At 46.8% G+C, this 22,023-nt stretch overlaps 1 protein-coding gene across 1 annotated transcript in view; it reads left to right on the forward strand.

The window, feature by feature from the left end:
* scube1 (signal peptide, CUB domain, EGF-like 1) overlaps window positions 1–22,023 on the forward strand; it is a 52,213-nt gene that overhangs the window by 23,322 nt on the left and 6,868 nt on the right. Inside the window, exons 4-11 of the mRNA XM_068755502.1 lie at window positions 2,254–2,382; window positions 4,398–4,514; window positions 8,067–8,156; window positions 13,954–14,070; window positions 18,020–18,142; window positions 20,030–20,146; window positions 21,588–21,710; window positions 21,787–21,906. Coding sequence (XP_068611603.1) covers window positions 2,254–2,382; window positions 4,398–4,514; window positions 8,067–8,156; window positions 13,954–14,070; window positions 18,020–18,142; window positions 20,030–20,146; window positions 21,588–21,710; window positions 21,787–21,906 — 936 coding nt within the window. The remainder of the gene's footprint in view (window positions 1–2,253; window positions 2,383–4,397; window positions 4,515–8,066; window positions 8,157–13,953; window positions 14,071–18,019; window positions 18,143–20,029; window positions 20,147–21,587; window positions 21,711–21,786; window positions 21,907–22,023) is intronic.

Here is a 22,023-nt window from a genome sequence, read left to right on the forward strand (position 1 = left end):
CCCCCCCCCCCCCCCCCCGCTGAGGAGATTTAAGTTGTGAGACTGGCGTCCTGCATCACCTCATTCCTCATCAGCCCCGGAGGAAACCAGGAGGAGAGCGACCGTGAGCCTCTAAATTATCCACCTCGGTGTCAGTCTTCCTCTCTCTTCCACATTCCTCGCGTCTTTCTTCGGTTTTTCTCCCTCTATCCATCACTTCATTCCTCCCTCTCTCGCTCTCTGTCTTCCATTAGGCTCTGCCAGTCAGACTATGGGGGCTTTGGGGGGGTGTTACCACTGCGAGAGTTAGGTTGTAATAACATCGCTGTGATATGCTTGGACCTCATCTTGGGTCGGCGCTCCTGAGAGAGCGAGCGATGTGTGGAGAGATGGATAAAGAGAGGCAGGGAGAGCGAAACGGAGAGACAGACGGAGAATAATAAGAGAGACAGAGGAGAGACTGTGAGAGACGGGCTCGCTGGGCCATGAAGACGTCTCTCGGTGTTGTCTCTGGACCTGCTGGGGCTCCCAGCGATGAGCGTCAGTAGTCGTAAACCTGCCGACCTCCCTACTCTAAACAGAGCAGCACGCTGAGCGAGAGAGAAGAAACTCCGTCCTCTTCCCGGCCTTTCTGTCGCTGATCGTTGAACTGCCGGTTGAAAACGACGATCTGCTTGGAAACACATCTCAAACTGTTAGTCGAGGTGGTTCAATGACTTCCCGTGACATCATCAGCACGTCGACCAATGGAGAGACTGCAGGTTCGCTCTCCATGGTCATCCAAAGGTGACACCTTTTTGCTATCGCCTCTGGTCGTTCGTGGTTCCAGACGAATCAGCTCCAATATCCTTCAAGAAAGTCACTGAACATCCATCCTGTGTTAAATAAAGTGCTTCACAACCATTGATTAATGTAGAAGTGACATCATTAACGAACGATCAATAGACACATTAGATAGCTGCTAATTAGCATCAGTGGATCCTGCACTAACTAATGTTGATCAACACAAATAACTGTGGTTTTAAGCCTATTTTTTTATGTTTTAAACCAGAATCTGAACACGTTCATTGATCCGCAGAGTGAAACCCTATTTGCATCAGAAATAACGCTTCAAGCGTTTTCATCACGAGGACCGTGAATTTGAAGGATTTGTGTCGTTTCACAGGTTTGTGTGTTTCTGTCGCGTGTCATCTGGACCGTGCAGGTTACGCAGGCCAGGTGAACCGCAGACAGCGTCACATCAGACGTGCCGAGCAGCCGCAGTTCACGGCCGCCTCGGTTTGTTGTCTTAGACTGGATTGTGCTGAGTCCTGGGCAGGGGTCCACCTTCTCCCTGCGCCTCCGTTTATTTAACTTCTCCCAGGTTTAAATTGATTGTCGACGATCTGTTTTCCTCATGAGTTTAGTTTTCAAGCGGGGTCTGTGCATGCTTTGGCGGCTCCGTTTTATTCTTTTCTCGACTTTGCCAGCGTCTGGCTGTGCATCAGTACCTGCTACATGTAATTTTAATCAAATGAGTATCTATCTTTTGAACAGCGGGACAGATTCAGCTTGACCGACTTCCTTTGGCTCCCTTGATGGAATGATTTAGTTGGGAATGGACAGATAGAAGTGTAGCAGTAAGAAAGAAAGGACTTTCTCGTTCGTGAAGGGGACCCTAATGGGGTCCTTGAAACGCTCATGGGCCCCAGGAAGGGAAAGTGTCCTCCTCACTCCAGATGAAGAGTGGAGATTTCTGCCACAGAAAAGAAAGGCAGATCTTCAACAGTCAAAATGCAAGCTCATCATTTAAAAGGCTGTCGTCGTTAAAACGTTATCAAAGTTTTAACTTATTGAAAGATATATTTAATAAGTTCTGTTAACATTTTCTTCGGCAGAGTTTTGTCATAGAGTAAGAAATAGTGTCAGCCGATCACACTTATTTAGAGATGTAGTTGCAGTCGGGACATTATGGTCTGGAATCATAAGAATTCATTCTTACCCTGCTTGTCCATATATTTTCGTGGCGCTGATGTCCAGTTGAAGTGAGTGTGGCTACTTCGTTTTAGTTTTTGAACTCCTTTAGCACCGACGCTTATGTCCTCTGTTCTTTGACAAAAAAGCTTCACTGAAATATTTAAAGCCCGTCCGTTTATTCCTCAGCGAAATATCCTTATCCTTGAAAAATATGCGTCTTCTCCTGGGTCGACCTCGAGCCCTGTTCCCTGGCAGTTCCATCCTCCGCAATTGTTTGTCTCCTTGTGGTTCAAGTCTTTGTCTCTGTCTCCTGCACAGATGGGATGAACTGCATGAACAAGGACCACGGCTGTGCTCACATCTGCAGAGAGGCTCCGGGCAAAGGTGGAGTGTCATGTGAATGCCGCCCTGGCTTTGAACTGGCCAAAAACCAGAAGGACTGTACACGTATGTATCACGCCTGACCTCACGCACACACTGACACACACACTGATGGTGCGTTTAGGTTCGAGCAGCTCCCAGGAGGTCGTGAAATTCTACTTGCATGCAAACGTTCATCTATTAATCTTTAAGTGGTGGAATAATCACTTTATTTTACAACCCGCGCAGCAGCAGCATATTAACACGCCGTTTCATATAGTTTATTTTATTGAGGTTGCATTCTGTTGCAATAAAGGATTTAACCTGTTCCTGTCGTAAACATCTGTAATAACACGATGGACAAGTTCCGTAAAGGATCTGTTCCTGTCATAAACATCTGTAATAACACGATGGACAAGTTCCGTAAAGGATCTGTTCCTGTCATAAACATCTGTAATAACATGATGGACAAGTTCCGTAAAGGATGTGTTCCTGTCATAAACATCTGTAATAACACGATGGACAAGTGCCATAAAGGATCTGTTCCTGTCATAAATATCTGTAATAACATGATGGACAAGTTTAATACAGGATGTGTTCCTGTCATAAATATCTGTAATAACATGATGGACAAGTTTAATAAAGGATGTGTTCCTGTCATAAAATCTGTAATAACATGATGGACAAGTTCCATAAAGGATCTGATCCTGTCATAAACATCTGTAATAACATGATGGACAAGTTCCATAAAGGATCTGTTCCTGTCATAAATATCTGTAATAACATGATGGACAAGCTCCATAAAGGATCTGATCCTGTCATAAACATCTGTAATAACATGATGGACAAGATCCATAAAGGATCTGATCCTGTCATAAACATCTGTAATAACATGTTCCTGTTATAAACATCTGTAATAACATGATGGACAAGTTCCAGTGGGCGTTCAGTCCTAAAATACGAGTCTGACATTTAAAACCAAAACCATTGCAGCAGTTCAGGCCAATCTGGAGGTGCTAAAGGATTCAGTAGTGCGTCTCTGCAGCGGTGGAATTTAAGGCTGCTGGGGTTTTTCTTTGGGGGGGGGGTTAGGCTCACTATGTTTGCCAACACATCTTGTTCTCCTCTCAGACAATGCGAGTGCAAAGATTGTGAAAGCCTCTGAAAGGCTCTAATGGCAAGGGACACGGCGCTGTACCGGCCCGTTGAGCCTGGCAGGACAGGACGGCTATAAAGGAGCGATGAAAGAGATGGTTGTTATGTTTACAACACCTCTACACACACACACACACACACACACACACACCTTTTGTTCTGATCCAATAATAGTCCAAATTAGGAAACTGCACAGCTTGGGAAAGAAGGGTTCGCTTGTGGCTGATTTCATTTCAACCTGAAGCTCAAGATCGTGATGTTGGTCCCATCGCAAATATCTCACATAGTTCGTCCCGTCCGAGACGTTAGTCCTGTTTATTATGGCGCGCTCCGCCTCAGGAGGTCAGGGCACGCGAGACAGAAACACTCGGCTCTCTTTGGGCCGAGGAAGTCGAGCTGAAACCTGGTTTATATTGCAGATAAGGGATAAGGACTCCCAAGTACTCTAAAAAAAGCTCCAACAAAGGCTTGTTGTGTCAGATCTCCTTCGTCTTCCTCGCCCCGCCTCTTCGTCTCTTCTACTCTATTCACATTTTACCAGCCGTTTCTGAAACAACAATAATACTACCCGAGTCTGAGGAAGCGGTTTAACGCAAACGTTAACTGTGACGTTTACGCTTTGCATCGTCACAATCGACCGATGGGACACGGGAAATTGACCTTGTGCTGCCCCCCCCCCCCCCATGAACTTTAAAGCCGAACTCACTTGTGTCATTTGTCTCTCATGGAGTGCTTTCGTGATGACGGTGGCTTAAATCCCACAAAATAACTCTGCGGGGAGTGAAATATATATTTTTTTTAAACAAAAAAACAAAATGACAATTTATTAAAATGGATTCCCTCGCATGAAGAAGTGGGCGTCCTCTAAGTCGCCGCACCGGCCTCGCCGTCACACACGACCCTACGAACCAGGAGTAACAATCCGAATCCGTCTGTTCTCTCGTCAGTGACATGTAACTATGGAAACGGCGGCTGCCAGCACACGTGCGACGACACGGACACGGGGCCGGTGTGCGGCTGCCACCAGAAGTACGCCTTACACTCGGACAGCAAGACCTGCACCGGTGAGTGAACCACCACGATGGCTTCACGCACACACGCGCACACACACGCACGCACACACACATGCACACGCACACACACAGCTGTCGGTCTGTAACATCTGCTACGTGATGGAAGAGCCTGCACGGTTTCAGTCCAGCACAGATGATTTAAAAGAAGTAAAAGTAACTCTGCGAGGAAGAGGCGGAGTTGGAATTGGAGAGTTGGCAGGTAGATCGACTCCCCCTTCGCAGCGTTAACCTGATTTATAGACTTCAGCACTCCTTGCTCTGAAAAAAGACTCGGACGAGACTCGGGTTTCATCGCGGCCGTCGTGTGGATAGGAGACACTGCACGCTTTGGCTTGGATGGATGACGGATGGATGCTGGATGGATGCTGAACATGTCTGAGTGACGGGTTGGCTAATACGTCCTCGATGTGTGCATTCATTGCTGATCCCAGAGCTGCTGCTAACGTTCAGATCCGTCGCTAGCAGCTCTGAGCAGCGTCCCGCAGGCCCGTGGAGCCGCCTAATCTGGGCTTCAAACACCATGGGGGGGGGGGGGGGGGGGGGGTATCCCCAGTGTTCCCAGTGTTCCCATTTTAAGATTTCAATGGATAGAAAAAGTAAATGCGTCATTTTTCACGGCCTCGTCTTCAGGCTCTCTCACCACCCGAATCTAAAGCTCAGGCAAGAAGCAGCACTTCCTGTCGAGGCGGCCGAGGTGGACGAGGACGTCCTACAGAGACTCTGCAGTGTCCACGCTACAGACGTGTCCACATAGCCACGCATACGCCGATGACACGGGGTCAGGGCCGAGGAACGGCGAGCCGGTAGACGAGAGGCGCGGCCACACTCGACCCGTTCCGCGTTTCTTTCGTCACACTAGTTAATGAATATATAAAATAAAGCTCCAGAACGTCCAGGATTACGGGAATAACGCAACGGGCCGTACCAACACCGGACCAGTCTGGACCGGCGTGTCATTTGGCTCGAGCCACGCCCTCAGACACCTGAAAGATCCAAATGTTAACGTAGAGGCACGTGATGATGCCGTTAGAAGAGTTCTGATTGGTGCTGCGACACACAATAATCTGATGTCATGTTGATGTGCTGCCTTATCGACTGTTTATCTCTCTCTCTCTCTCTCTCTCTTTTTCTCTCCCCCTTTCTGTATCTCTCTCTCCCTCTCTTTCTCTCTCTCTCTCTCCCTCCTTCTCTCCCTCCTCTCTCTTTCTCTCTCTCTCTTTTCTGGCAGTGACAGGTTTTTACTGCCCATAATCCCATTTCTTTGCAGCTTCATTTGAAGGAGTGAAACACACCCTGGAGGAGGAAGCGGAGTGGGACGCCTTCTCACCTTCTTCTCCCAATGTCCTGCGTGTCTCTCTCTCTCTCTCTTTCTCCCTCTCTGTTCTCCCTGGCCAGAGACAGGACCTCTGTCTCTTGTACCCTTTGGACGTAGCGCTGTCCCTCTGGACGGTACCTGATTGCCTGTCTTGTCTGAGCATCCACGTTAAACTCAAATCAGGTGTATTCAAAGGACAAATAGAGGAAAGAGGAAATAGTGAGCCTGAGTGGGGAGGAGGGGGGGGGGGGGGCACACGTTAGACTCGGCGGTGAAAAAACAGACATCTCTATTGCAGCCTGATCTTATTTGAATGTCCCACAAATACAAACCTTCTAACCTCCTCCTTCTGTACCTCTCTCACTACCGCCTCATCCACCCCAAACACAAAGGACAGCCTAGTTGTTGAAAAGCTAAAAGCCATCAACACCCCCCCCCCCCCCATAAGTCCCGTTACCTGCCCCATACACCTTAGAGACGGGGGCCTGCCCTGCTCACCTTTCTCCACTCTTTAAACATGCCATTTCTTTTGCATGTGCCACTCGTTTGTCTTCCACCGCCTCTTTCACTAATCTGTCCTCTGTGTTTGTCCTCTGGTCCAGCTGCACGGGGGAGAACCTGCACTGCATTTCAAAGGTCCCCCCCCCCTTTTTTTCATTGTCCTTTTTTGAATTGCAATACATTTTTATCATTGTTGTTTTTGGTCTTTCTGTTTCCTTCCGGTGCGTTGTTTTTTCTTTCCTAGCTGTAGTTTTGCATAGTGGTTTAACTCTTCCCTCCCTCCTCGTGAAGAGTAGGACTGCCCCCCCCCCCCCCCTCTCTGTGGGCCTTCAAACAACTGCTTAGTCCCATAGTCTCTCTTTAGGAGCAAGTGGAACCTTTCTTTTCCAACCCCTTCTTGACCTGTCTTGCATATCCCTTCACACACACACACACACACACACACACACACATTAGCTCTGACAGATTTTCTCGTGCACTCAATCAACCGGTTGGTGCAAGCCTTCGATTCAACACTCACACACACATTCTCTGAGTTAGCCGAGCACGAGAAAGCCCCCATTCATCATTAAGCGCACTTCACTTTGTCCATCAAGTGCCTGAGCGAAAACGGGGAATGGAAGGGACATTAATTGCCCCATCGTGCCCCCCCCCCCCCCACCCCCCCACCATGCCATAGGACAGAGTGTATGCATCAAAGCATTGCAGCTAGAGGCCTCCATTCACAGGGCGATGCTCATTCAGGCGACGGTGAAAGGCCGCCTCCCACTCCCATGAAGCCCTAACGTCACATTCTTACGTTCATCGTAACGTGGCCCTTCTAACAGGGATCTCAAACCGCCAACCCCTCGTGCCCCCCCCCCCCCCAACACACACACACACACACACAGCTCTGGGAACTTGGTTTTTCCAGCATTGACTGTTACAGGCAGTCGTGATGTGTTCCATAGACAAACAGGCAACCAGCGCTGCCCCAGACTACCTCCTCCTTATTTCTCCGCATGACCTCCTTCAACCCCCCCCCTTTTTCTCAGCGTCTGCACCCCTCCTTACCTCATATACTTCCTTTCATCCCTCTCTCTGTCCCTGCTCTGGTCAACATTTCAGTCTTCATCCTCTACCCTCCTGTCGTTTGATGCGTCCTCCTCATGTTTGACCGCATGTCTCGCGTCCCTGCACCATACTCCCCCCCCCCCCCCTTTTTTTTGTCCTCATCATCCTCTTTTTCCTCATCTTTTTCCTCTGCGCCCACGTTTGAGTCACCCTGTCTGAGGAATGTCGGGCATGTGTCTTCCCCTCCCTCTCTATCGTGTCTTCCTTCTCCATCTTAATGCAGTGGAATCATGTGGCTGTTTGATATGGAAGGCAGAAACATCGGAATTAAAATCCCCCTTAACATTCACCCCGATCCTGCTCCAACCCCCAAACCCCACACCTCTGCCTTTCTTTTTTAACCCTTCCCTCCTCCCCTTCCCTTCTCTACCTACCCACTTGCCTACCTAGCGATTCCGATCATTTTCATTTGTTTTCTTTTGTTTGCTCTGAGGATTTATGTTTTTTCCATTTTGGGGATTAACACTCTAACAGGGATTTCGGCACTTCTTCATCGCTTCTTGCTTCTTGGCTTTGGTTTTTGCTCAAATGCCAAGAGGGGCTGAAGGTCTGGTCATTTGGGCTTCTCATTAACCTGCTGCTCACTGTTTGTCCCCTTGTCACTTGTGTTTTAGAGAAAGATGAGGCTGCAATTGAGAGCTCTGAGTTCAATGCCACGTCACTAGCTGATGTGGACAAGCGGGTGAAACGGCGGCTACTTATGGGTAACTCTTTTCTTCCTCTTTCTATGTGTTGCCATGGCGCTTGTGCTTGTATTCCCCGACTCCACTCTTCTCCGTTCCTCTCCGTCCTCCTCTAACAGTCTTGATTTTGTTCATCTTTTATTTTGGTAAAACGTTGATGTGTAGTCCCACAGCCACAGTGTCGCTGCAACAGATAAGCCTGGATGAAAACGGAGGAGAAAAAAGCTTTTCCTTTTATTATTATCATTATCATTATTTCTGGATGGCTGTAAGGTTTTCTCACTGACTAACAGTTACTGCTCTTTTCACACCTCTTGCCATCCCCATCCTTTTAGTTCACCCATTTTGTAAAATCAAGATACATTCTGAGCAAAGAAAATGATTAAAAAAAATAAAAATTACAGCCCAGCTCACCCCTTATTTGCAGAACTACAACACGAGAATGTCCCCGTCTTCAGTTCTTGTCCAAACAAGGTTAAATTGAGAGGTTGGAAAACCTTTTTTTTTTTTTTTTGCTCCTCCCTCAGGATCTTCTCTCCTTTCGGTGGGAGGATTGAAGTGAAGCATTAGACCAAAGTACTCGAGTATTGCTCTCTATTTGTCTGCGTGGAATAAACTCAGGAGGCTGCATGTTGGGAAGGACCTATCGAAACAGATCGGTCCATTCTGTTGCTATTTAGAGATGCTATCAGAGGTTTGAAGACACGACAGACGGCGCACTACCTCTTCTTATTTAAAATGTTTCATCTTTCGTTCAGTAAAGTATTTTTTTTTTCTCTGACTTGATCAATCAGGTTCAACTAATTTTTATTGTTGTATTTTCTGAAGCACAGTTTTCATACACTTCTGTTCAACTCCATCTTAGTTTTCTTTCTAACACAGAGGTGCATCTGAGCCCAGGTTACATCTGGAGCCCCAGACTGATGAACTGTATACGCCCTGTAGTCGATGAACCCATGTTGCATACGCGCTTCATTTCACCAGGTTCTCGCCATTGATGAAGAGTGAAGAATTGTTTTTTAGGGGCAGACATTGTCCCCTTTCTACTTTCCTATCTTCGACCCTCCTCAATTGATTTCTTTTTAGCACAGTATTTTATTTTTCCCCAATAAATCCTGCCTCAACTCCTGTTAGAGCAGCACTTTCCTCATCCTGACACAGTTCCAGAGTTACATTATTATTAGTTTATTGTGTAAACCTTGCATTGGGATAAAAGCTGCTGACGATCCATCTCTCTCATTCCTGAGAGATGGAGAAACAAGGGAAACAATGGGATCATTCTTAGCAGCAAAATTGCTGTTGAATGCAGCTTGTATGCAGCGCAAGTTTTATTCCTAGCGCTGCATTAGTAGCACACATCTCCAAGATGATAAAGGAAATGCTGAGATGAAGTTAGGATGGAGAAAGTAACGCGGGACACAAAGAGCAAAGAGAAGACGGAGGGGGGGGGGGGGGGGGGAGTATAGACTTGATGTTATGCGATGGTGCCAAGTTATCTGGAGCCAGGTGTCGGACATGTGTGAGCAAAGTGTCCACAGAGAGTCTCGGTGGAGCGGCAGTGGCAGTGGACCCGGATTCCAAATAAACCATCAAGCCAGAACAGATGTAGCCAAGCTGACATGTGTGTAATTGTGTGTGCACGTACAGCAGGTGTGTCCACACAGCGTGATTACAGGCCGGAGCGGCGCCGAGTGACGGCTGGTTTAGGTGCCTATGAAGGGCCAAACGTGCTGAGAGGCGATGGCGCTCCTCTCGCCTCTCCACGCCAGTGCAGCCTTTGTTACTTGGCGGGATGCTGTAGTTTACACAGAGCACATGGGCGTCTCTCTGATGCGCTCCAGCTTTAATCAATAGAGCGTGTGTCCTCCTCCAGGAAAAGGGCGCTCTGCCGCGCTCAGCATTTCCATGGAAGTCGGGGTGATGGACGTGTCGTCCTACTCATTCCTCCCCCGCCCCCACGCTGACAGTGAAATCCTTACACACGAAGTTGTTGCCCTCGTTCAGGCTCCAAAATAGAGAACTGCATATGCTTGGGGCTTTTTTTCCCCGTCATCTCCCCACCTTAAATTTGTTGTTAACTCCCTCCTCATTTACCTGCAATTGGAGCGCTTAAAAGGGGGGTTTAATCACCTACAAAGAACGAATAAACTACACATAATAATAATAATAATTAATTTATGTGTGTTAATCAAAACAGTCTGAGTAATTCTGAAGTTGTTTGGGGATATTCAAATCAATACATGCACAGGATAATCAACTTATTCCGATTTATTCTGAATTTAGAAAAAATACTCAGAGAGCACAGACCTCCTCCAAGCAGCTCGTTCCCCTCCTAAATGGATCGGCGCCGTCCACATGGTGATCTGGTTCTAGATCTATTGTTCTGGTATCTTTATCCACCAACCATGAAAAGTCAAAGTGAATAAGAGTTGATGTGTATTTTTAACTGATTCTTGAATCCAAAAATGAGGTTTTTAATGTACATTTTATTTTTCAATAATCAACCGAGATATTAAGGTACAAATTTTGAAGCTCCCAATTGACTGCAATGTTACCAAACATTTCAAACTGATCCCTCATAATCCAGTATCTCTTCTGGATCATCACCACAAGGCAATCATCTGTTCATGGGAGCATTCCCAACATTTCCTGAAAATTCCATCATGAACCGACCAGAACGTTTTGAGTTATGTTGCTAACGGCGGGCGGACGGACGGACAAACAAACCCTGGCAGTGGCAGCAACAAATTATTCTCAACGATGCTAACCATCCTGCACAAACCTGGAAACAAAATAAGACGGTAAAGAAATGATCCTGTAATCTTTGGGAAATTCTCAGCCATGAAGACGGCATTTTTAGATGATGCTTAAAGGAGTAGTTCAACATTTTTGGAGGTAGATGGACCTGCTGTCATAATGAAGAGGATTTCAATCCCATCACGTTGAAAGCTGCAGCTAGTGAGAGACGTAGCTTGACAGAAAGCTGGGAAACCACTTTAGCGACATAAACTCATTCATTGTATCTTATTTATTAAATGTAAAATTCAAACAAGGCTCATTAGAATATTCTAAGGGTGAAAAATTACGTAGGTGTTGATCTAAATCGCTCATATGGGTAAGAAATCAAAAATCCCCAAATATATTTTTATTTAAAATAAATCACAAATATTAGTTTTATTGTTTTTCTTTTATTCGTATTATGAACAATCCTTTGCATTGTCGACTTTTTTCCCCCTTTCAAATATTGAAAATAACATAGATACCGGTACCCAATTTTTTTAAGAGCGATGTCATAAACAGAAAGCTCGATTGGAATAAAATTAAACAATAATTGGCAATTAAACAAGAAATATTCTGCATTGATCCAACTACAACATTCAAACACACTCCAGGCGATTAATGAAATATGCATTAGGCTGCATCATTTTGTAGAGGGTGCTGGAGGAGGTACGAGGGGCTTGTCCAACACATCAATCAGGGCCAGTGGTGTGTCTGTGTTCGCTGCTCGGGCCGGCCCGGGGGGCTGAGGTGGGGGGGGGAAAGCCGCTCTGAGCAGTCCTGTGCTTACCCTAAGCTAATGACAGGGCCTACTGTACACAGTGTAAATCACTCGGACCTGTAAACATCAGGTCAGCTCACATCTCATTGGCTGTCCGCCCCTGTGCAGGCGGCGGGAATGAGCTTTAGTCTTTAGTTAGTGAAATAATACTCATTGACACCCACATCCACAGCGGCGAGCCCGAAGAGGAATGGACAGAAGTCTGATGTCAACCTACAGGCTGCCGGCATGATGGATTGTCTCTCAGTTCAAATAGCTTGCTGTCTGTCCCCGGTCTCCAGAGAGAGAGAGACGGACATTTGAGACAAAGAAAACGGATCTTAGGTGCAAAAACAAATGACGGCTAGAAAGTTTTAGGGATTAAGGCTGTGAGATTGATCTCAACCCAGCCGGTCCAGACAGATGGCCGTCCACTATGAGCCTTAGGTTCTGTCCAAGGCTTCTGCCTGTTAAAGGGAAGCTTTTCCTTGCCTCCGTCTCCAAACAGAGACGGAGGCAAGACAGAACCCAACTTGACCCACAAGAGCAAGCACTTTGGCAACGGAGGCAAGGAAAAACTTCCCTTTAACAGGCAGAACCTAGGCTCATGGACGGCCATCTGTCTGACCGGCTGGGTTGAGAGAGAGAGAGAGAGAGAGAATGGCAGGTCGGAGGGGAGACAAAACAAGGAGATGTTAGGAAAGCGATAGCAAGACAGAGCAGGAGCAGTCAAAAAAGATGAATAAAACTGCTAATGCCAGATCATCATCAAAAGGTTCTAGATTGTTCTTGGTATCTTAAACACCAACCATGAAAAGTCAAAGTGAGTCAGAGTTGATGCGTATTTTTAACTGATTCTTGAATCCATAAATGGGTTTTAATGTTAAAATGTTATATTTGTTCCTGACCTCATTCTGGCTCAGATCCAGAAGACATGTTTCATGGTGGTTCATATCGGACCCCTTTATGACTGGGACTTTTGGTGAATGAATTGAATGCAGATTTTACAAGATGAAAAAATGTCCATTATAAGTAAATGGGAAAATCTAGATTTTTTTTGTATCCAGACGGGTATCCGGATTGCTGGAACAGGGACTTCCATGGTGCTAGTAGAACAGGAACCTCCGTGGTGCTAGTGGAACAGGGACCTCCATGGTGCTAGTGGAACAGGGACTTCCATGGTGCTAGTGGAACAGGGACCTCCATGGTGCTAGTGGAACAGGGACCTCCATGGTGCTAGTGGAACAGGGACTTCCATGGTGCTAGTGGAACAGGGACCTCCATGGTGCTAGTGGAACAGGGACCTCCATGGTGCTAGTGGAACAGGGACTTCCATGGTGCTAGTGGAACAGGGACCTCCATGGTGCTAGTGGAACAGGGACTTCCATGGTGCTAGTGGAACAGGGACTTCCATGGTGCTAGTGGAACAGGGACCTGCTGAGAATGACCCACGAGGACCGGGACGAAGACTAAATGTACCTGCTGATAATGACCCACGAGGAGCGGGACGAAGACTAAATGTACCTGCTGAGAATGGCCTACGAGGAGCGGGACGTACGAAACGAAACGGGAACAACCAGCAACCAGTACCAGGATGTACGATATGCTGAACGTCAATTTCCTCTGGAGTTATTGAAATGAAATGCTCCAGAGAGCAGAGCAGAAGAGTCACTGAATAAAATACCCTCATTAAATATAGATTTATTGTTTTATTGAATCCCTTTCAAAAAGTCAACATTGAATTTCCGCTCCGTCAGCGCTTCTCCAGGTCCGTTTGGGCAGCGCGTGCAGAGCCCTGCTGAAGCAACAGTGTCTGGGCAGGTGAGCCACGACGGCCATGAGCCCGTGTTTGCTTTGGGATCAGCTCCGAGTCCGAGTCAACCTGATCAGCACCGAGTACAAGAACATTTTATTTTTCTGAAGGGAGATATACGAGTTAGTCCACTTTTGTTTTTCTATCTTCTAACCTTCTTCTCTTTTCTTTTCTTTTTGTTGGACTGCTTTATTTTCATCTTTGGAAACAGGACCGACCTTTCGGCCAAACTTTCTAAACCCCCCCCCCCCCATATCAACATATCTCATGTATTTTCGCCTGGTAATACTGCATTGCTGTCCACGGTAGACAAAGCTATGAGAACTGACGTGTCCTGATGTAATTCCTGTACTTGTGTGTACAACAATGCATAATAGTCTACTGTGCCGTTTTCCGACGCTTTGCCTTTCACATCTTAACGGCATCGCCTTCTTTCTGTTTCTCCGTCTCTGTCCCGCTGACTGTAGAGACCTGTGCCGTGAACAACGGGGGCTGCGACAGGACATGTAAAGACACGGCCACTGGGGTGCGCTGCAGCTGCCCAGTGGGATTTACTTTGCAGCCTGATGGCAAAACCTGCAAAGGTCAGTGATCAGATGAAAATGTGGTGCGCTTGGTGTCAAGTCTGGTTTTGCAGTACTACAGTACTCGGACCATGCGTACTGTAGTACTGTGGCTTTCATTTCTCCGCCACGCTCTTTGTGCATCGGGAATTGATGAGAACAATTTTAAATTTGAGTAACAAATTCATTTGTATGAATGACCGAAGGGATGAATTAGTGAACCTATTCTTGAGCCAAACCAGAGTAACAAAATATTATTGTGTAAACTCATATTGTGATTGCGCGTGTGTGTGTGTGTGTGTGTGTGTACGTGTGTGCTTGCTTGCAAGAGGAGTGTCAGGCAGTTTTAGAATGTGGCATGTAGGTGTGTGAGACCGCGTCAACGCCAGACTTTGAGATCTTTGAACAGCGAGGTCCTCTCTGGCCCGTCGTTCTCTCAAACACACACAGCATGCAGCACACACAACATGCAGCACACACAACATGCAGCACACACAGCATGCAGCACACGCAACATGCAGCACACACAGCATGCAGCACACGCAGCATGCAGCACCTCCAAGCTGCCAATGCAACGAATCAGACTTCAAAAACAGTCAAAACCCCCTGGTTTAAGCATTTATTGTAACTATTAACCAAATGAACATAATAGTTAACAAGACCTGACAAAAAAAGGGGAAGACTCAAATAATAAGGGGAACTGGCTTGTTCCCTTCTGGCCGCACGGTGGAAGAGCGTAGAGCCTGTGGGAAAACTTCCACTCCGTCTCCCCGGCTGATGTGTGGTCCGGACACAACCGCACATTTACAGTAGTGGAAAGATGAAGAGTGTTCAGTTTATCGTTGTATAGATGAGATGTAAAGGAGGTGCGGTCCAGCTGTGCTCCGCCCACATAATGTGGCAGTGATCCGCCCCCCCCCCAGGCTTCATAAATCCCGGAGCGAGGGCCAGTGCTGAGTGGAGGGGAGAGACAAAGAGCGATCAGTATCTGTCAAGCCGGCAATGAGAACAACACAAACCACATAAAGGCAGACGGCCTGCAAAATCAACAGATTAAATCTGAATGATTTAAGGCCATAATCTTTACATTCAAATGTTTTCATTTTTTATTTACGGGATGTTATTTATACTCAAAAAGACAAATTAAAATTATAATACTGGTCACATTTTTGTCATTAAATTGCCTATTTTTTCTTTTACAGTGTAAACTGTAGTTAAATCCTCAATATATGGCCTACTAAAGCCAACAGCACCATTCAGTGCCATACAAGGCAACATGAAACCTGCTTATTAGTCACAGTAGCTTACACAGTTATTCTGTAATAGACTAGAATACAATTGCAGTACTTAAATCCAGTGTTTAAGCTTAATTATTTCCCTGGAGTGTTAAATGTTGCGACGGATTTCTCTGCTTTTCTCTCTTTTTGAGCAACTTTAGCCCTTTTTTTTATTAAGCCTTCAGTAAATCCCAGGTTCTTCTTGTAACCTGAGCAACAGCCCACAGAGGCCGTGGCAGCAAGTCAGACAATCAATAGCGCCGTCTGAAAGCCTTTCATGCATGTGTCTGAGTGGGCGTGTCTTGGTGCCGACCGTGTACTGGCTGTTACTGGATGCAGTCGTTCCGTTCTGGCCTCAGTGAGCAGTCTGCTGGAGACGAGCCGCTCGCTCGTCTCCCTCTACAGCCGGTGGGATGTGACCTGTCATGTCTGCCTATCAGAATCACTTCACTATAAACCATACAGGGCATGTTTAAATCCCAGCGGCCTGATAAAAGCCTTTTCATCTGTGCTGACTGACGAGCCAGTCCCCCCCCCCCCGAGGAGGCGCTCATGCTGGCACACGGGTGAGAGAAAGAAAGACTGCAGGAGAGAGGGGAAGGTTTTTGTTAACGGTTTCCAGATGTCTGATTACAAGGTGCACGCTGGAGGTCGGAGGAGTTTCTGTTCATGTTAATTTATTACCGTTACATGCTAGTCATGTCTTGTGCACACGAAAAGGTCACCTGAGGTCGGATATGTGCGTCCTGTGCTTGTACGATACTAGCATATTGTTGGTGTACTGTGTATTTGTACCTGAAACACGTTCCCACTGGCCGGAATTCCTCCTCTACCTGAAAAGACCCGAGTGCACGAACAAACGCACGACGACATTCCGACTAACGGGCCTCGAACAAAAGAGATAAACAGACGAGTTCATTCAAATGTTCATTGTGTTTTCAGATCGTATAAAAGAGGAGCGTTAATAGAACGCTTCAGACGGTGGAGGCGGCGAGGAACCGCTCGGGACCGATGTCCGTCCACTATGAGCCTCAGCTTCTCATAGTGTGCTGCAATATTTTATGTTGTAGAATATATTGCAAGGTTAAGGTAATGTGATGCATCCAAGTAAAGTTCAATGCAGTTCCATTATAAATATATTATGGAGCATAATGTGTATCACAATGGCTAAACACAGCAACGCCTTGACATACGAGTACAACGCAGATCACTCGTTTGTCAAATCCATCCAGCTATATAGACACACACACACACGCACACACACACACACACACACACACACACTTAACATGGATATACTAAATTGCTTTGTTTTAGTTCAGAAGTGAGACTAAAGCTCATGTCGTCGTTTCTCTTTGCCTTAATGAAGCTTTCACGATGCGATGGTCCATTCCTGAAACATTATTTGCATTATTTGTTGCTTATCGGAATTAATCACGAAATCAAGAACAGATTTTTGTCTTTTGCGGAGAAGGGGAATGACCTAAAAAAAAAGATTCTGTCTAGTTTCTGTATTTGTGTTTTGATGAACTGGATGGTTGGCGGCGTCCGCCGTCCACCCTGATGCTGTCCCTGTAGCGGCGCTTCCATGTTCAGGGCCTCCAGGTGCTGCTACGTTTCTCTGGGGCTCACTGATCCAGTGTGACGTGACTGCAGCTTCGCCGGTGGCGTCCGCTCCGGCCGAACCAGGCAAACGTGGCTAGCTGCTTTATTGTCGTGCAACATTTGGAGTTTCACTTGGCCCACATGCTTCCATGTTTATTGTTAAAAAGAATTACGCTTTGCGATCATTTAATGCCTGAACAAATACCCACTTTTGCTTTTCATGGTTGGCATATAAAGACACCAATGAACCTTTTGGTGCTGATCCAGATCACCATGTGGACGGTGTAGATCCAGTTAGGAGGGGAACGAGCTGCTTGGCGGAGGTCTGTGCTCTCTTAAATGCTTTCCTAGTTTTTGTTATTTTCGGTCTGATTTTTGTCTCGTCTCTCCGAACGTTATTGTTTCAAGATGTTAACGTGTTTATTTAAACTCAAAGCTTATTTAAGCGCCATTAAAGCTAATTACATCCCCTGTTATAAGGCTTAGCTGTCCCCAGAGGGGGCCATTAAGGGCAGAGGCTGCGTTCCTGTCAGGGTTTCGTGCTGCCGCGATAATTAGGAAGCTGGTATCCGCCGTTTCTACATCGGTATTAGAGCGGAGACGATGTGGGCAGAAGGGGAATGCTTCAGACGGCGGGACAACCCCTTTAAAAGGCCGCTGACACGGCGCAACGGGGAAATGCAGCTTACTCCATTTTTGCTGCAGCTCTTGGGCTGGGGCCACGGAGGCCTGAGTTTACCCCGTCTCTGCTACCGACCGGTTTATACGGGCTCCCGCCACGCTACCGGGGGCTACGTGGGAGCTTGTGTTGGCTGGACCGCCCTGTGCTCTTCTTACCTCCTCTTGACCCTGGTCCAGGTCCACACGCTGAAACGGCACTGAGTATTTAACTTACACTGAACGGGATGAGCGCAGCACCTTTAGAGCGGCCCTTCATTGGGAGCAGCCTCAGGCACATCTGTGCAGCAAGCGTGTTTCTGGAACATTTTACCGTGGCCACACAGACACAGGGTGAATATTTGATGGCCAGATGGACCAATCAGGGGCCGGCTTTGATGCAGTCTTTTTATCCCCCCCCCCCCCCCCAGATATCGATGAGTGCCAGGAGAACAACGGCGGATGCGATCACTTCTGCAGGAACACGGTGGGCTCGTTCGAATGCAGCTGTCAGAAGGGCCACAAGCTGCTCACTGATGAACGGACGTGTGAAGGTCAGCGACTCTCCGCCGCCGCCGCCGGCTTCTTCCTGTTTCACCCACAGTCAGCACAAAATAAACAGGCGTTGATGACGGATCTTATTTGAATTGATTCTAAGCTTCGACCTTACAAGCGTTTTGCATGAACGCTGAATGAATGAGAAGCTCCAGACAACAGTTTCGCTTTTCAGGGGAAATGCAGGATGGGGCAGAAAGCAGGAAATGACTTACCGTGCATTCAGATAAAGGGATGGATCATCATAATGTGTGTGTGTGCGTGTGCGTGTGTGTTTTGGATGAACTGGGCATCCTTTTCTGCAGAATTTCAGGCCTACTTCAGCTTGACCAGAGAATATGAGATATAAGAGAAATACCTCATGGTGACGGCGTGAGAGCATTTACAAAAACTGTAAAAAAAACGGGACGATTATTCATCATAATTGCATACAACTTCCCACAAATGCTTTGTTGCATCATAGATGCAGATCGATAGGGAAGCTCAAACGCTGACCACAGAACAGCCAGAGACGCTTTTATTTTCTAAACGCTCCTCTTGCATTAAACAGCTCTCGATAACTTACCTCAACCGCGGCTGGCTCAGCTGATGTAAATCCAGCTGCAAACAGTTCCTCCCGAGTCCTCACATGGACGGTTGCCTGGAATATTTACCTCGCCGGCGTCCGGCTCTTAACAACTTCCTCCATTATAGCATGTTGTATTTTTAGCCCTGTGTAAATCCCGTAAAGCTGGAGAGCAGCCTGATATAAAGCAGGTAGGCTTGAAACGCTCGCCGGCATTCCTGAGGCTAATAATACGCGGTGCCGGACGAGCGTATGCACACACGTGGCCGGGCGGGCGTGCGCGCTCACGCTCGCACAGACGCTGACGTAATGCTGGATGCAGGCCAGCTGAGCGTCAGTGCAGGGGAACGTTTCTGAATTGGTCTGACAGGATGAGCGTTTGTCCCAGTTCAGCGTGGACTTCATGTCTTCCATGTCCACCGTGATGAATGGGACGGCCACGTGGGTGCGTGGTGTCCATCACCGGTGTGTCAAAACATGCCATTGACATCCCAACACGTGAAAAACGGCTCATCCCTCCGACCGGTTCTGGAACAGAACCTCAGATGACTGATTGCATTCTGGGCGTGTCCTGTTGTAGTTGCATTCTGGGCGTGTCCTGTTCTAGATGCATTCTGGGCGTGTCCTGTTCTAGATGCATTCTGGGTGTGTCCTGTTCTAGAGGACAGGCAGGACTCGTCTCTAGGGCTGGTCTCTGCTGGCGCCCGATCAGGCCTTTGTACTTCTACAACTTTCATCCATCCATCCACCCATCATCCATCCATCCATCATCCACCTATCATCCATCCGTTCATCCATCCATCATCCACCCATCCATTTTCTTTTCACCAGCATATCGTACGACCACAGGCTCACACCCACAGATATCATTCGGAGTGATCGATTCACCTAAATTCCCTGTTTTTGGAGGTGGGAGAAACCTGGAAAACCCACGCAGACACGGGGAGAACATACAAACTCCACACGGAAAGATCCTTCTTGCTGTGAGACAACTGCGCTACCCACAGCACCACCATGCTGCCCACCCCAGCATCAACACTGTACCTCCTGCACTCACTACAGCCAACCAACAGACACTGAATTGTCCTGACGCTTGGTCTCCAGGAATGTTCAATAAAATGCCCCCAACCTGCATCACATCGTCTCTGTTCTGCTTCGCTGCCGTTTCATGTGAACAAACACGGGACTTCGCTCTTATGGCCACTGGTTGCACATCTGTATTCATCTGTATGGAGGTGAATCAGATTGGGTCTTCCTCTGTGCCATTTTAACCGTATTTCTCATCACCCACGTGTCCCTTTGGTCTCCCCCCCCCCCCCAGACATTGACGAGTGCTCCTTTGAGAGGACCTGCGACCACACCTGCATCAACTACCCGGGCAGCTTCGACTGCTGGTGCAAGAAGGGGTACATACTCTATGGCCTCACGCACTGTGGAGGTGAGAGTCTGGCATTAGAGAAGCACACGCGGCAGCAAACGGGCCTTGCACACGGCCGGTTGACGCACTCGAGGTGCGCTGCGTGTGTGTGTGTGTGTGTGTGTCTGAAAGGGGAAGCACTTTGCAGCGTTTAAAGGTGAGGAGTGTGCAGACGGCTGCTGCTGAAGCCACAGTAGAGAACGCTGACTGGTGACCAACTGAAGTCAGAACAGGACACAATTCCACTTTGAACGCTTTATAAATGTGCTGCAGCCATCAGATTCAGAATGAGTTTATATTTCAACAAAACAGTGACGTGTATCAGTCTTTTCTGTTCTTTTTTTTAACGTTTATTAATACAAAAACATTCCTTACGTTCCAGTTTTAAATCATATTAATTTCTTTCTTCACTTTTTCCCAATAAGGACAATCCCGGCATATATGGGAGAAGTCACCCAATTGTCCACAATTTCGCCAACAGAGGGCGCTCTATCTTTTATTATAACTGGCTACAATGATTGGGGTTTCAATAAATCTCATTCTTAACTTCCAGCTAAACTCATTCCAATTTGGACTATTAAAACATTTATGCCACACCTCCCACGAATATTCCAAATCTGAGTCTTCAATTACTGTTTTGAGTTCTAATTCAAGAGAAATCCTCTTTATTAAAACATTCTTGTCCTGCACCACTTCTATCCAATATTGTTCAAAATCTTCTGGCTGTTCTCTAACTTTTCCAGATTCTAAATGTTTCTCTAGATACTGACGTAATTGGAAGAATCGGAATTCTATTAGGTAGGTAGATGCATTCCCATAAACGATTAGTTTGTTATTATCAGCCCACCTGTTGAAGTCACTGTCGAGTCGCACAGGTAGAGAATCTGCTACGATTGGCATTTTAGATGCTCTTGATAAAGAAAGGAGTAATCTCAATAGTTTTCTCATCTTTTCTCATACCCTCAAAGGAAATTTAACTCACTCATTCTGTATTTTCAGTTTTTGCTGCTTTTTTATGTCCTTAAATAACAATGCTGTTCTTGGTCTATCTGGAAAAGATCATTGCTCTAACTGAAACCACTTTGTATCTGTTTCCTGATCCATGAAACCAGAGCTTTGAGCTGGGACTCCCAACAATAACCTTTTAAATCCAGAACGGCCAGGCCACACCCCTTTCTTTGGGAGATTTCAGAACTTTAAATCTAACCCTGGGTCGTTTATTTTCCCAAATACATTTTTGATATCAGCCTGTCCACCAGTTTGAAGGTACTTTTTGGCACTGTGACTGGAAAAGGAAAAGAAACCGTGGCAACACGTTCACCCTTAAAGAATTAAAGAAAGGTTTACTATTATCCACTTCTCTATGTCATTTTTTGACTTGGGACAAAAGCTCAACATAATTTGATTTGTAATGGGTTATTTAAATATATAAAAGTTGGCTGTCTCCTCGGTTGTGTCCCAGACATTGATGAGTGCAGCATCAGAAACGGCAGCTGTGAACATGGCTGCATCAATACGCAAGGCAGCTACGAGTGTGTGTGTCCACCAGGCCAGAAACTCCACTGGAACAAAAAAGACTGCATCGGTAAGTACCTCTGTGTGTGTGTGTGTGTGTGTGTGTGTGTAAGTTGTTGTCATGGTGATGCGACTCTGTTCTTCAGAGGTGCTGAAGTGTCTGCCCAATGGGAAGCCAGCGCCTCGAGCCCAGCTGACCTGCACCAAAAATGGAGGGGCAGAAGTGTGTTCGCTTTCCTGCCCCTCTAATGCCCTCTTCCTTGCAGGTACAAACACACACACACACACACACACACTCAAAAGACACACACACGTACACAGACCTCCACTTCTCTAAATTGTCCTCTACCTGCTCCCTGCTCTCACTGCAGATCACAATGTCA

This window comes from Brachionichthys hirsutus, chromosome 22 (assembly GCF_040956055.1).
Source record: "Brachionichthys hirsutus isolate HB-005 chromosome 22, CSIRO-AGI_Bhir_v1, whole genome shotgun sequence".
Classification (NCBI taxonomy): Eukaryota; Metazoa; Chordata; class Actinopteri; order Lophiiformes; family Brachionichthyidae; genus Brachionichthys; species Brachionichthys hirsutus.